General features: G+C 43.5%; 2 protein-coding genes across 3 annotated transcripts in view; both read right to left on the minus strand.

The window, feature by feature from the left end:
• brf1a (BRF1 general transcription factor IIIB subunit a) overlaps positions 1 to 4699 on the minus strand; it is an 80770-nt gene extending 76071 nt beyond the window's left edge. The window contains exons 1-3 of one of the 2 annotated variants that reach the window (XM_026301121.1): positions 4453 to 4699; positions 2646 to 2857; positions 1397 to 1477 (exon numbers count right to left, since the gene is read on the minus strand). In XM_026301121.1, coding sequence (XP_026156906.1) covers positions 1397 to 1477; positions 2646 to 2829 — 265 coding nt within the window. In that variant the 5' untranslated portion in view covers positions 2830 to 2857; positions 4453 to 4699. Of the gene's footprint in view, positions 1 to 1096; positions 1189 to 1396; positions 1478 to 2645; positions 2858 to 4452 lie in introns of those variants that run through there. The other variant, XM_026301130.1, reaches the window with a different exon arrangement.
• Positions 4700 to 5450: 751 nt separating this feature from the next.
• On the minus strand, positions 5451 to 15131 carry zfyve21 (zinc finger, FYVE domain containing 21). Its single transcript, XM_026302694.2, has 7 exons — positions 14939 to 15131; positions 13279 to 13329; positions 12298 to 12466; positions 11433 to 11508; positions 10563 to 10654; positions 8881 to 9011; positions 5451 to 8386 (listed from the first exon to the last, which is right to left on the minus strand). The coding sequence occupies exons 1-7, from the start codon at positions 15062 to 15064 to the stop codon at positions 8351 to 8353; spliced, it is 681 nt and encodes a 226-aa protein (XP_026158479.1). The 5' UTR covers positions 15065 to 15131; the 3' UTR covers positions 5451 to 8350.

Raw genomic sequence — 15131 nt, forward strand, 5'->3', positions numbered from 1 at the left:
CCAATCAGCTCGTACGCTTGTCCTCTCCACACCAGCAGGGGGCAGTAGTCTGTACTGGTCATTGAAAAGGGGACAGTGGAAGACCTATACTGCAGATATACAAAGAGTAACGTCACTGTCTGTGGTATAAAAATGTCATAGTGACGTTTACAGGAGCTGGTGGGGGGTTTTGTTACTACACTCACAGCTTCCCAGCCTTTATGCTAAGATAAACTAAGACTAGATCCTCCTGGCGCCAGTTTGAGATTAAGAGATTGAGACACAAGATGGTTTTGCTCAAATCATCTTAGCAGGATGAGAGTATTTTCATAAAACCTGATCTTCTTTTCAGCAACATGTGACAGTGATACAACCTTTATTCTCACACACACACACACACACACACACACACACACACACACACACACACACACACCCTGTATCTACACACTCATCATTACTCAGCGTCTGCTGCAGTCTGACAGCTCTGTGACTCTGATGCTCAAACAACATCAACTGAGCAGACGGTCGTCGCCGCGGTAACCAGCTGCTCGCCATCGTATCCGAGCCCTGGCGCTGTGCCGGGCAGCCTGACAACCCTCAGCTGAGCAGTTTGTCTTTGTCTGCAACTTGTTGGTGTGTTTCTGGAGCACACTGAAACTCGTGCATCAGTGTTGGCTCTGAGGACACTCATGAGACCCCCCCCAGGGGCCTCCAGGGGCCCCAGAACAATGAGGACAATTCAATTTAGAGCCTGACAAATAAACTGTCAGAGACGGAGGAATCTGCCACCTACAGCTGAGATGATAGAACTTTTTAAGTTACATGAAAGTGTAGAGTCAAAATGGAGAATATCTGCAAAGCAGCAAAGACAAAATCATCCTGCAGTGACTTTAAGATGCAGAAATGAGAGGAGCTCTTTGAACAAACAGGATGAAAAGATTCAAGTTGAAGCTAAAAAGCCTTTAGTTACTGGTCTGTTGGTTAAAAACACTGACGTGTTGCTACACAGCAGCTTTCAGAGGAGAACTTCGCACCAATATCCAACCAGTGAAGATTAAATCAGAAACAGCTGAGAAAACACAGATTCCATTTCTTCCAGCTGTAAAACTCAAACCTCTGGAGGTTTAAACATCCTGAAGTCGCCTTCGTCGGCTCCTGAACTGAAAACCTGCTCCTACTTTGTCACTGCTGTACGGAGGGTAATCCTGAGGCTCAGTAAGTCCACTACACAAACACGAGTCCAACACAAACTCTCTGAACTCCCTTCTGAAAACAGAAAACCACTGAAGTTTGAAGCAACAAAACAAGAGACTAACATGAAGCTCCGACACGCTCAGTCAGACTTTCATCAGCCAGCAGACGAACAGGTTCACACGTTAATGAAGGTAAGTGGCGCCATCTGCTGGTCACTCACCTCTCTGCAGCACCCGAGCTCTGGACTCCTTCCCCATTCCTGAGAAGTGCATGTCTCCAAAGGAGGGTTGGTTGGATCCAGCTGCAGACAGATGTGCATATTTAAAAAAGAACAACACGTTAAGTTGCAGTTCATCCAGATCTGACTGCTCTGCTGTTCACCTGTGTCCACTCAGCACCACTGACTCCATGCTCTGAGGAAAAAGCTCTACAGCGTCACCTCCTTCTATCTTCCTTCAGTTTGTGCTTCATACATTTTCACCTCCAAAGTACGTAACGAACAGACGCAGGAAATTTATTTATTTATTTATTTCTTCCATTTATTCCAGAAAACGTGAATTTTAAACCATTTTCTCTGCAGCGTTTTTGTTGTTTCTGTTGCACTGAGGACAAATTACTTTTTCACTGCAGCACAGCTGTGGTTCTGGTTTCTTTACTTTGTCTAGATGTTTTTATTTTAATTTGAACAGTGTTTTAACTTTGTCTTAATTGGTTGAAATCCTTCTTTGTAAATACACAGTTTAGGACAGAATCTCCTGTGAAACAGACCAAAAGACCCTGGACGTGTCCCTCTGATGGCACTGCAGTGTAATCAACTGCTGCCTCTAGTGGACGGTCCTGTGAACTGCACCACAGACACTGCCGTCTAAGACGTTTGTGTGCAGACTGAGCCTGAGGAAAAAGTCCTGCAGGTAAATGTCACACACAGGTAATCAGCTGAGGACCAACACGCACTTTAAAGGAAACCTGTTAAACATCAGCAGAGACTCATCGTTTCCTCCTGTTTTTAATCCTTCGATATATTAAACTACAGAAAAAAGGCGACAACCTGGAAAAAAGTGTTTCTATGTTTCTTTAAAACAGACCTCGAATGTCTGTCAAGGATCAATGTCTCTGATCAATGTTTTCCTGATTAGTGAGAATCCTCTGCACCAGGTCACATCATTAAATATTGTCTTTGGTCTGACCAACAGTTCAAAACCTAAACATTTTCCATTGATTTTATCAATCAAAACCCTTTAATTCTCACATTTAAACAGGTGAACCACTAATCTATTGATCGATCGGTTTTGGATTTGGGTTTTGGACCCCTTAGTAAAGAGATCACCCTCAGCTTTGGGTAAATGTAAGGAGCATTTTCACAGTATCTGAACAATGTAAAGTTTTAGCTGCTGGTTGACATAAATAGACAAACATCTAGAAACAACAACTAAATCACGGCAGGAAAACACTCGGGTCGTCGTTCTCACCTTCCGCTGAGACGAACTGTCCGACGGCCAGAGATCCTCCGCCGCCCGTCTCCACAAACTCCACCTCGGACACGATGATGTTGTCCTCCAGCACGGAGCCGCAGGTCATGCAGACGGCGTCTCCTCGCGCCTGGTCCACATCGATGTCCGAGCTGCCGCAGTTCTTACACACCTTGGAGCTCATGGTGTCGCACGGCAAAGACTCAAAAAGCCTGATGGGAAAACACGAGAGTCAGAAAAGGAAAAACTTCAGCATTCGGGAGAATAGTCTTTTTAATTTAAGGACATTTGGAAGTGTTTGTTTTTGAAGTTTTCCTTTTCAGGGGTTTTAAACTGTGACACATCAGGGACGCCACAGTCTCGTTCTCTTGTGTTTCCTCTGAGGGTTTTGGGAGTTAAGGCAGAAATGTCAGGGTCAAACAACACGAGCTCAGACCTTCAGGTTCCCAACTGTTCCTAACGAATCTAGAACAAACCGTTTGAGCCATTTAACAGGAAAAACATCAAATCTCAGCTGCCAGAGACGTGTGCAAGCAGGTTGGAACGGGTGGAGGAAAGTGTCAGGTGTGATGTGTGACAAAAGAGTGTCAGCAAGAATGAAAGGAAAGGTGGACAAGACAGTGGTGAGACCAGCAATGTTGTCTGGTTTAGAGACAGTGGCACTGAGACAGACAGGAGGCAGAGCTGGAGGTAGCAGAGCTGAAGATGTTGAGGTTCTCTCTGGGAGTGACGAGGATGGATAGGATCAGGAATGAGGACATCAGAGGGACAGCTCATGTTAGATGGTTTGGAGAAAAAGCCAGGGAAGCCAGATTGAGATGGTTTGGACATGTTCAGAGGAGGGACAGTGAATACATTGGTAAAAGGATGCTGAGGTTAGAGCTGCCAGGAAGGAGGCCTAGAGGAAGACCAAAGAGGAGGTTCTTGGATGTAGTGAAGGAGGACATGAGGATAGTTGGTGTGGGTGAGGAGGATACAGAGGATAGGGTTAAATGGAGGCAGATGATTGGCTGTGGCGACCCCTGAAGGGAGCAGCCCAAAGGAGAAGAAGAACCCCAGACCTACCTGATCCACCTAACCCACCTGACCAAAGCTTGTGATCCCTTGTGGATCAATAAAGTTTAGTCTAGGTCCAAAGCTGATCAGCATGAAAACAGGTTTATCAGGTTCCATTTCAGACTTTTAGAACCAAACAGAACTGAAATGGATGAAAGTGTCCCAATAAACCTGGACAGAGTATGAAGGTGTGGATCATGTAAGTCCTAATGATCTAATTAACCTGATCCAGCATTTTAACTCCCTGACAACAGGCAGGGGGACATTTTTAGGAAAGCTGCCTGTAGATGTGAAGGTTTTGTTAGAGAAGGTCGGTGCATGTTAACACACGAGCAGCTGTAGATAAACTGCAGTGATTGTGCAGAACCTCCGGGCTGCTCTGCTCCATTAGCCGCTTAGCTACGTGGCACTGCCCAGCACCGGCGGCTAGCTCAGCGTTTCTCTGGTCTGCTCTTCGGATTCTGGGTCCCCCTGCAGGTCTCACGCTGGTGTGTCACAGTCACCACCTGTGCCTTTTACTTCCAACACAGCAGGTGTCATTCACGGGCCGCATTAGTGTCAGGGAGCCCCTGAACAGCTGGAGTCCGAGCCTCCACATGGAGCCGCTGAACAGCTGGTTGGGAAGCTAACGGAGCTGCTAGCCGGCAAACATGGCTTCGACGTGCACGCACGCTGTATTGAGTGTGTGTCACATGAAACAACCTCACACGCACGCACACATACACGAACAGTGTGTGTTGACCGTACGTACCCACAGAGCAGTGAAGTCCCGCAGCACCACGACGCCGGGACGCGTGTCAGCCTCCTCGGCGCAAACCAACAGCTGTTTCCGCCGCTAAACGGCGTTTTTTGAGTTTCTCCCACCGACTGTTCGCTCGGCTCCGGTACCGGAGGCCTTCACGGAGCACAGGGGAGCGTGCCAGACCACGCACGTTTGCTAAATGCTGCAATATCACCGCAAAGCTCAACACAACACGCCGAGCATGTGCGTCTGATGCGGGGACACTCGGGCGAGACCAACGCGGTGCGGGGGGGGGTGGCGCGATGTCTCGGTCGGGTTTAAATAAAATATTTTTTTTTACACAGGAGCTAAGATGTTGGAAATGTAAGTTAGTAATGTCCATGTTGTGTCTAGTGACAGAAAAATATAAAGTCAGCTCTGCACCAGATACTTTTATCATGTAAAGGTGTCAGACCCCCCCCCCCACACACACACACAGTTGGGCGCTTCTTCACTAGTTAAAAAATGTGGAATCAAATTCAATGAAATTACAGTGAAAGTATGAAATAAAGTCATATTTAGTGTATTTTATGCTTATTTTTATGACACCTCAGTCGGTTTAACACATTTCTGTTTTCATCTGCATCTTAAATTCAAGTGGGGCCATTTAATTTGCGTTTTCCTACTTTATTTTTAACATGTCTTATTCTCTTCAAAGCTGCTGATGTGCTTTTTAAAATATTGTCACTTTATAAATGTAATATTTTAACACCTTACTATCTTATGCAGGGTGAATTTCTTCTATGCACATAGTGAGACTGTATGTAATACTAGAGCAATGTGAAAGACCTGACGGAGCCAGTGTTGCTGCAGGTTCATGGACTCATTTATATTTATAGGCCAGAGGTCTTGAGGTTTGGTGCCATAAACACCTGGTCAGAAATATTTCCTGATGCCAAACTATTTTATACAATATCTTGGTTCTGTGTTTGTCTCTGCCTTTAAATAAAAATCACACAGATACCACAAACGTATAAATACTTGATTTTATTCCGAACAGAATAATCCAACAAAAGCTGTAGTATATATTTTCAGCGTAATAAATGAAGCAGTGAGATAAAAACAGGCTGAATCAGGATGGTTATAAAGTGCAGGTACAAACATTGGTTGAGTACTGACTTGGTGCTATTACTGCAAACATACAGAAAGTCATGATTAATGTTTTAATGGAGACAGTCTGACGGGGTCATATAACTTCTGTCCTTTCAGAAACTTCGTTTACTTGGCAGAATGTTTTAGAAAAAGGAGCAAACACTAGTTTTAGGATTTAACCTAAAGAGTTAATGCATCTTATAGTAAAAAATTCCAACCATGCAGCCCTCACATCTGTCGTAATCTCAAACAGCTGTATAATGGAAGAGCACTGACATATAAAGACAATACAATTGATAATAAAAAAAGGTATATAACTGGAAAATCTTGGTAATGTTTGAACTGAACCACACAGACATCTTTCCTTACACAATCTTCTTCTCCGTCTCTGTCCTGAAAGCCCTAAAGCAAATGACGACTAGTGATTTCAAATCTTAGGTGAGCAGCGTAGAAAAATAAACTCTGTCAGAAAGAGAGGTGAGGTGGTTTTCGTCCAAGGATACTGATAAAGAAAAAAGGCCCACAAACCCACAGTCAGTCGATTCTGTGCCTCCGTAAAACCATTTCAAGTCTTTTCTACAAGCTCAGAAGAAAAAAAGCACATTATTGTGAAGTCAAAACACTGTGGTACCAAGTGAAGCACAACCAGACGGTTTTAATTTCTCTGTTTGCTCAGGGTTTTGACAGATTTAAAGTCTGAGTCGTGCTCAGGGGAAGAAGGCCAGGCTGTAGACTCTAAGGTCAAACTTGTGTCGTATTAACCTACAGTCTCCATCTTTAATTCAGACTTAAAGTCCAGGTTTCAGATTAAAAACCTGTTAAAGACTTTCCCTGATTCTGTGCCCCAACATGGATTCACATGGCAGAAAACTGAAAAGTCTATTCTGAGGTTTGTGCCTCTCATGTATCACCAACACTCACAGGATAAACACAACAACTACAACATGCAACATGCAACGCTGGCCTCAACACCTGGATGGAAAAATATTCCGTCCACTGGTGATTACGATTCAAACCAGTTGTCCACATTTCAACATCTAATTCACATAAAGGTGTTACCCAGAAATAACAGAGCTGCAAACTGGGAAACAGGTTAAAAATCTTCATCAGCCTGCGGCCGACAGAGCGGATTCAGTCCAGATGGGGAGAAGTTATTGAGGAATGTGGAAAGTGATGTTGTGGTTGACTTGGCAGCACCTGTGGTTACACCTGCACCTGTCCACAGTGCTAACACATGAGCACACGGCGTTTGAATACAGACGCCGGTCAGAAGAACGGAGGCATAACTGTGTGAGGCCAATGCACTGATACACAAGAGGCACAAACTCAGCCCTTCTTTTCTGAGATATTTTGAATGTAGTAAATTTCAGGGAGATATTTCAAGATTAAATAAAAACTAAGATTCTGTTCAGAACTGGTCTGTGGAAGCACAACTGAACCTGCTGAGCTGACGAACGAACACGCTCGACCAAAGCGGCTGCGCTTGGCTGAAAAACAATAAAAAGAACAGACTGACTGTTGAGGCCTTAGAGGACAGACAAAAGGAACAACTTTATACAAGTGTTACAAAAACTAGTCAAATTCAGCGTTAAAAATCATGTAAGTACGTACACACTGTGTGTTAAAGTAGGAATATTTAACAAAATAGCCGATACAAAACTTTAAAGCATTTCTTTATGTCTGTGTGTGTTCATGCTTCACTAGAATCAGTGAACAGTTTGTGGCTTCCTTAGACGCAGCAGCCTAAAGATTTAAGTCTGGAAATATTTGCAGCAGAGAGCAGAGCTATAAACACTAACGACTTTCATCCCATTTCAAACAAAACTGCAGTCACAGACGCTCGGTTAAAGGAAATATCCACCACGTGACGTCACGTTAACGCCGATTTTTACTTCAATCTGCGACGCTCTTTGCATTTCAGGAATAACCTCCAGCAGAACAAAACACACAGAGAAATCTGCTGCTAGTAAGGTCTGCTGAAGCAAAAGCTCTGACATCGGTGGGATGAAACCATGAAATGCAAAGTACATCACAAATCTCTGCTTTTCTCTTCAGTCTAAAGGGTTAGAGGGTGGATTTGTCCTTCACCGCATGTGAAACAACATTTCAACTGGAAGATCTGGGATCTGCTGAAAGTCCCTACTTGGTGCTGTTTGGCTGACATCTCAGGAAGCAGTGCCAGCAAATAAAATAAAAAAATGACCCTACAGGGATCGAAAAGTGTCTCATCACTTTCACCAGGAAAATAAATCCCTGCGCACAGAGAAAAAAAACTGAACTGCAGCTTTTAAAGCTGTTGTGTCGTCATGAAACAACTGTAAGAAGGTCAAAGGTACGATGTCACATTTCATGGATGTTCTACCAAAACAACCTCTAGTATCAGAGGATGGTGTCCAGCTCTCACATCAGAGAAACAGGAATCAACCACAGACATAAACTAGTGTTGTGCAGCTCGTTTCCTGTGGTCTCTCTGCTCAGTGTGTTACAGTTTTAATGCTGCATGCCCTGATTTATGGATTAAAGAATTCTCAGAGATGTAAAATCGTGGTAGACCTGGCGTACAAACGTGTGATTATAGAGGTAATAAAGTGTTTTTTATATAAAGATTTTTTTTTGCAAATATGACCATGGTAAGCACTGGTATCCAACTGAGGAGGAATCAAACGGATAAGCCGAATCAGAACCGGTGTTAATCTAATTCAAACCCCAGTGAGACGCGGTGTGAAACACTTGGGTGTGTGCTGCCTGGGGCTGGGTCCTGCAGACCACCTGCACCTCACTGATCCCGAGCTTCATACAGCAGCTTGGCCGCCTGTGGGGAAGACAGACAGAGAAATAAGACGTGTGTTGCCCTGTACAGCTTAGTGCTTCTTCACATCTTTGTTTTTATTCCTGCTTTTCTCTCATCTATAATTCTTGTACTTGCTCTAAACTGTGTGTGTAACATCCCTTTTCACTTTTTTACGATGCCTTGAAATATATGAAGTGAACAAAGTTACAACTAGCGAACTAAGCCATTAGATGAAACGGGATCAAACGTCATAAGAACGTTTCATTTCTTGAAACCTTTTTATTAGTGTCAGAAAATGGGACAAGGAATTGAAGCTGTGGCTGATCTGATCCACAGGAGACAGGAACCAGGTGTCTGTCATTGCAGTCTAATGTAATACAATGCTGGATGAACAGACTTTCACTAATGCAACAGTATTTAATTTGGTGGTGTTTTGTGAGTTCATGTGGGCCGGACACGTGTATGGAAAAGTTCAGAAAAGTCAGAGCAGAGTTTTGTGTGTCTGTTTATTGCACCTTGTGCATCGCAACCAGCCACAACGAGGCCACTTTCTTATCGTCTGCGGCCTCCATGCGGAGCTGCTGGGCGTCCTGAGAGCCCATTGGCTTGTAGTGGAGCAGCATGCCGCTGGCCCGTGACGTCCCCCCTACATACACACACACACACACACACACACACACACACACACACACACACACACACACACACACACACACACACACACACACACACACACACACACACACACACACACACACACACACACACACACAATTAATTCTACCAACAATTAAAGTGAGAGAAAAATAATCAGAATTATTTTAAGACTTAAATACAAATATTTCCTCCTTCTCCCTATTTTATCATATTCAACTGAATATTTGGGGGTTTAGACATTTAACATTTAATAAATTAATGAAAGAAACTTTGCTGCTACAATTCAATCTGTGTCTCTGTCTTACAGAAAGACTAACAGGTCAGTTTGGAAAGAGAGTTAAAGTGACATTTAAAGACTGTTCTCTCTAACACTTTGGAAAAGTTATTCCGCAGTAAACACTGAAAAGAAAGTTATTTTCCAGAACCAACATCCACTTCAGCATTTCTCTGTTGGTGCATTTAAAACAGTTGCAGGTTTGTTTAACGAAATCACAAAGCTGAAGGTAAATGATAAAGTAAAAAGAGAAGAGTGTGGTACAGTCACACATCTAATAAACAGAATAAACCAAAGGTTAAGATGTGTGGAGATGCAATAACACAGATGTCAGAGCAGTAAAGATCAAATCAAAAACAGAACAGAAGCACAACGTCGTGGATTTTCAAAATAAAACGAAGCACCAATGAATGATGAGATTCTACTGACAGTAAAGCAGGAGGCGTCAACATGACTCAAGAAAACCACAACACGACGAGCAGTTGGTGATGAGGTGTTGTCATGGAGACACACATGCTGTATGCAGGAGGTGGGAAACATGCGGACACACACGCTGACAGTACAAACCCCGTGTTCTGGTTTCTATAGAACAATGGCTGACGTTCCAGACGGTGCTGGTTAGTCTGTGAGCTGCTGTGCTGCTCCCGTGGTCCAGTTTCAGTCAAACACACACCAAGAAGCAAACAGCATCACAAGTCACCAGACGTCCAGTCCAATACTGAAACTAAATCTGTTTCCAGCGTCCAAAACGAGGATTTCTCTGCTTTTCTCCGTTTCATATCACTGCTAATATTTAGGCAGTGGAACGTGACACTTTGAAAAACCACGTTTGTAGTGTTTCATTTTCCACAAAGATGTGGCAAAAAAAAATCAATCACAAACCATCAGTGATTAGATTCTCAGGCAGCTTGACGCAGACTCAGGAAACAGATCAGGAATAAAGGGGGATGGAGCGACTCAGACGGAGGCTGTGGGGAGAGACCCGGAGCTAACCTTCAGAAAGACAGTGACTGTCCAGCAGACTGGTGTAAGTGTGAACATCGTTCTCTGAGCGCAGAGAGGAAGCGCCCGGTCACCAGAGTCAAAGCAGCAGAAGACAAACAGTTTGTTAGCATCAGCTCAGAAAAACAGCTTTTAGTGGTAATCAGGAAATGTTCCAGACAGACACGAGATCAATCAAAATTCACTAAACTTCAGATTTCAAATCAGATTATTTTGGGGCATCTGCAACACCTCTTTGTTTCTAAACTCCACACACGGACTCACCTCCTGGACTGGTCCCGTCTGTCAAAATCTGCATGCTGGAGATCCGAGACAGCTCCACCTCGAAGTGGCTTTCACCGTCGAGGAACAGGTACCTGGAGTTTGGGTCCGAAAAAAGACGTCAAATCGCAGTAAATCACACCTGATAGACTAATAATAAGTTTTCATCAATCCCTCAGAGTCTAACAGGACATTTTTACTTTTAGAATCTCGTGCTCTGTCTATTTGAAAGTAAACACATCAACATCTGCTGAGACTCAAACTTTAGGATTTTATATCCAGTATCTTGACACATCCTCAGTGTGTTGATCCACTTTGAATGTAAGAATATTGTTTCTCCAACTGTTTCTTCAATGACCACCTGGACTCCAATTTCACTTCTGCACTGCTAACAGCTGAAACATTAAAAAAAAACAGACCGGTGCTAAAACGAAGGAAACAACTTGACGGACAGTTTGCAGCTGCACCAGTTTCCCTGTGAGGCTGAAAAACTCATTAAAATCCAGAAACCAAAACACTTCACTGCAGGAAAAACTGAGAAAGTATTTTCCTAATCTAACATCCTGTCCACCAGGATCACACAGAACATCCTTATTATTTAACGCACTGATTAAGGTTTTGTTTTCTGCAGGTAGTTTAAATTTTACTGGATGTGAAATCAGTTTCTAATATTTCTGCCTCCATATCAAAACAATAAACACAGGCTGTGTGAAACTGTTTGTGAAAAGATGTGTTGCTGTTGTCTTCACTGTTTGAAGCAGACACATCACATAGAACTGAAACTACAGGCCTGTTCGGACACCAGCAGTGGTAAGACAGAAATATGTATCTGTAATTTAAGCGGACTGCTCCTTTAGTGTTCGCAGTGCTCACCTGTGGTTGTTGGAGAGGCGACACGTCATGGTTTCAGACTTCTCTGATGTTCCCAAAGTGACGACGAAGGTTCCCCCTGGAGGAGAAAAGGTGCCGTAAACAGAAAAGCCTACTGTGCACACACTCCACCCACAATAACGACAGAAATGCAGATTATCTGCAGCAGCACCAGCAGCAGGTGTTAAACCATATGCAGATGATCAAACAGCCACAGAACGTCTCCAAACCCACTGATGTTTGTATCAAAGGATCACAGGCGTTTCTGCTGAGCTGGTCAAAACCCTGTCATCAATAAAGCACAAGTATTTACAGCTAGAAATGAGTCTGATCATGTTTGGAGTGAAGGGAAAACCTGAAGCTCTGACTTTATTACTTTTATTCTAACTTCATTACACGCAGAGATCAAACAAACTCCAACCCAAAACTCATTGATTTCAGGATGTTAATATTTCCAGTCTTCTTATTCTCAGTGATGATTTTCTTTGCTCTCCTGTTTGGATCTAAGCTGGGGCTCATTGGGAGAATTCTGTCATCTAGAAATGACAAAACACTGTAAATGCTGGAGCTGAAACAATTTGACAATAAATGAGTTGATCTACAGGAAGTTAATAGGAAACTAATCATTGATTTTTTAAACAAAAGCCCCGAATTAAAAAGTTAAAGACAAAACACCAAGGGGAAAATATCCTGACATGAGACATGAGTATCTGAAATATACCAAAGCTCCTGATCACTTTTGTTAATAATTCCAGGAACCCTAACCATCAAAGTTTTGTGAGTGATTATTCTTGCTGTTCAATTAAAACCATATAAGCATCCCATAATAAAACCCCATGTGCGCAGTCCAAGATAATGAACTTCTCACCTCCCAGGAGCACTCTGAGCTGTTTGTCGTAGAACTCCATCTCTTTCTGTGAGACCAGGCTGCACTCGGCACACTGACGCACCGGATCCACGAAACACATTCGCGGCAGCGCCACCTTCTTGCTGCAGCACTTATCGCAGAAGCACCGGCCGCACCGCCGACAGTGGTGCTGCAGGGGAAACGAGTTACAGTCGGTGTTACCGGCACTTTGTTTGGTTGAGAGGACAGAGAGTTCACCTTCGGGCCCCTTTGGGCCCCGAGCCTCTGCTGAATGTAGAGGACACAGCACGACAGGCAGACTAACACAGCATCATGTCAAGTACTGAGTGAGTCACGCTAGAAACATCCTGCCTGGTCTCTGTCTGATTCTGAGTGAAGGGACAGGAAGTCAGTGTTTTGTTGAGCTGGTAAAGAAAGTCTGAATCACAGAGCGCAGATATGCTGAGACCATCTGTTGTTACAGGGAGATTTTTAAAACTTTTACATTTGTTATGTGAATCGTCTGTTGATGATAAATCATAGGAAACACCTCAGGCCTGCAGGTCATGGAGTTTTAAAATGCAGAAAAACACTAAAACTATTTTGTTAAAGCTCAACGTAACTGAAGTGAGAAACAATCATGCAATTCAACTTCTGTTGACCGACCTCGACACTTCGAACACACTGTGCATATTCACCGACTCTCATTTCAGTCACACAGCTCTCATTCAGACGTCTTATTTTCACTCACGCAGACACGAGCTGCTGTTTAACATTTTCTGAACTGATTTGACTGTAAACAAGCCTACAGTGTTACTATGTCAGTAGACCTTGGCAAGACATGTCACATGGGAGCTCTCAGTGCCTTTGAACAGAATCCAAACGAGGAAAAAACAAACAAAACAAAAACCATCTCAGATTTCACAACTTTCCCACATCTTGTTTTTCACAGTCGTATGAGGCTGTCATGTTGTCACGGTGTCGCTGAGAAACAAAACAGACCTTTCTCCTGATGAAGTCGAACTTGGTGTCACACTGCATACATCTGGGGCACTGGAAGACGGGAAGAGATGAAAAACAGGATGTTACACAACATGCTGAGCTGGGCAGATTCAACAGCAGCTCCAAAATGACTTCCCAAAGCATGTGCTGTTAGCTCTAACTCAGCCACTAAACTGAAACCTTTGTTATACACATAAACAAGAAGCCACAAGACGTCATGTGATGTCAGATGGACACGGTTAAAAATGACTTAAACACAACTGGGAATGCAATTTAGGAGGATGACTAAAATCACATTTTCCTACAATAACCAAATGAGCAATAAGAAGCTTTTTTTGTTTTTTAAGTGAAATGTGTCCAGATGTCCTGCAGCTGTTTTAGTCAAAGACTGAAGAGACTTTTTAAAGTCTCTTAAAGACCTGCAGATTCCTTGACCCTGCTTCTCCTCCTGACCAGGTGCTAAATGCTGGGCTTTGTGGCTGTGGTTCAGTGTGGGAGCAGCCAGCAGACAGGTGCTGTTTGTCTTTCTGCACTTTTGCTGACAACAGTCACAGCATGGACAGTTAGCTTAGCAGCTAGCTACGTGCTAACTGCTAGCTGCGTGTTGACGGGGCTAACACAGAAAACGGCTCTAACAGCCCGTGGCTGCGATAAAAATCAGGAGTGTGTGTGACAAAGAGTCCGGGCAGCATGTGTGACACACTCCCGGAGCCTCCAGGCTGGCCCTGGCCGCCTGCGACGCCCAGTCCGGGGGGCTAACGACGACGAAGCCCCTCAATTTCCCCGCGGTTAGCGCGGAGGAGACCGGATGTGGAGCTGTCTGATTTCAGAGTAAAAGCACTTTATTTACAACAGTATGCCTTTATACCAGTGGTGGACAGAAACCAGCTACTTTCCCTCATCAGTTTGGGATAAACAAGTAATTCTAGGTGATTGTACTTAACTTGAGTACAGTAAATTTGTGTTATGGTTATACAGTTTTAAATGGTGAACAGAAATTCTGTACCAAGAGTTTGGGATTATAGTAGAGGGTTTTATTTTCTCATACTCTTTGTATGCGGGAAACAGCTGGTCCAAAATGCAGCAACAACACACCTGACTGGGCCAAAGAACAGGCATCATCTCCCACCTGTACTGAAGTCTGTGGGTACCAATTTATTCAAAAACATTTTTTAAACCAACACTGTTTTTACAGTGGTGCGTGGATTGTTACTAGATTCTTTAGTCTATTAGTAGTGGTATTAATGGGATGTTTTTAATTACCCTGGAATTAATTAATAAAATAACATTTTCAACTCTTTGTAAAACTGAACAGCCACTCAATTTTATGATTTCACAGAGTAGAAAAGTTCTCAATCCTGTGTAAAACTAAAACTATATATAAATCTTCTCCAATCTTCTCTTTAACAAGTCTAAATATATCATTTCTGATGGAGATTTAGTCTGGTGTGAAACTGCAATATTGTTACACCTTCACAGACACAGTAAATTTCGTAAATTGAGTTTTAAACAGTCTACACACTCCCTATTTGGAAACTTTCTTTCAAGCACGATAGAACCAGATGATTTATTTTGAAAATCCCGACCGGACGCACTTAGCTCAGGGTCTTAGCTAGCTTCTCTGCTCTCCGTGTCTCTGGTCACGTCAAACAAATCTCACCTCTTTATCCGGGACCCACTGCGGCTCGTCCAGGGAGAAGGGGCTGTTAAAGGCACCGTTTTCCGGGACCATGCGGAGGCCGCTGGGGCTCCGAACCAGCTTCTTTCCGTCAGGGACCGAAGACATTTTCCGTCTGTTGTTCGTCCGAACAGTCCGGACTGTTCAACGTCCAACTCCCGTCTGGACACGCCCC

Source organism: Mastacembelus armatus, chromosome 22, assembly GCF_900324485.2.
Source record: "Mastacembelus armatus chromosome 22, fMasArm1.2, whole genome shotgun sequence".
NCBI classification, from domain to species: domain Eukaryota; kingdom Metazoa; phylum Chordata; class Actinopteri; order Synbranchiformes; family Mastacembelidae; genus Mastacembelus; species Mastacembelus armatus.

Coding starts and splice junctions, on each gene's coding strand:
- zfyve21 (XM_026302694.2), bottom strand. CDS start 15,064: ATGTCTTCGGTCCCTGACGGAAAGAAGCTGGTTCGGAGCCCCAGCGGC. Junction 13,330..14,938: donor AGTGGGTCCCGGATAAAGAG/GTGAGATTTGTT, acceptor CCCGTCTTCCAG/TGCCCCAGATGTATGCAGTG. Junction 12,467..13,278: donor TCGACTTCATCAGGAGAAAG/GTCTGTTTTGTT, acceptor TTTCCCCTGCAG/CACCACTGTCGGCGGTGCGG.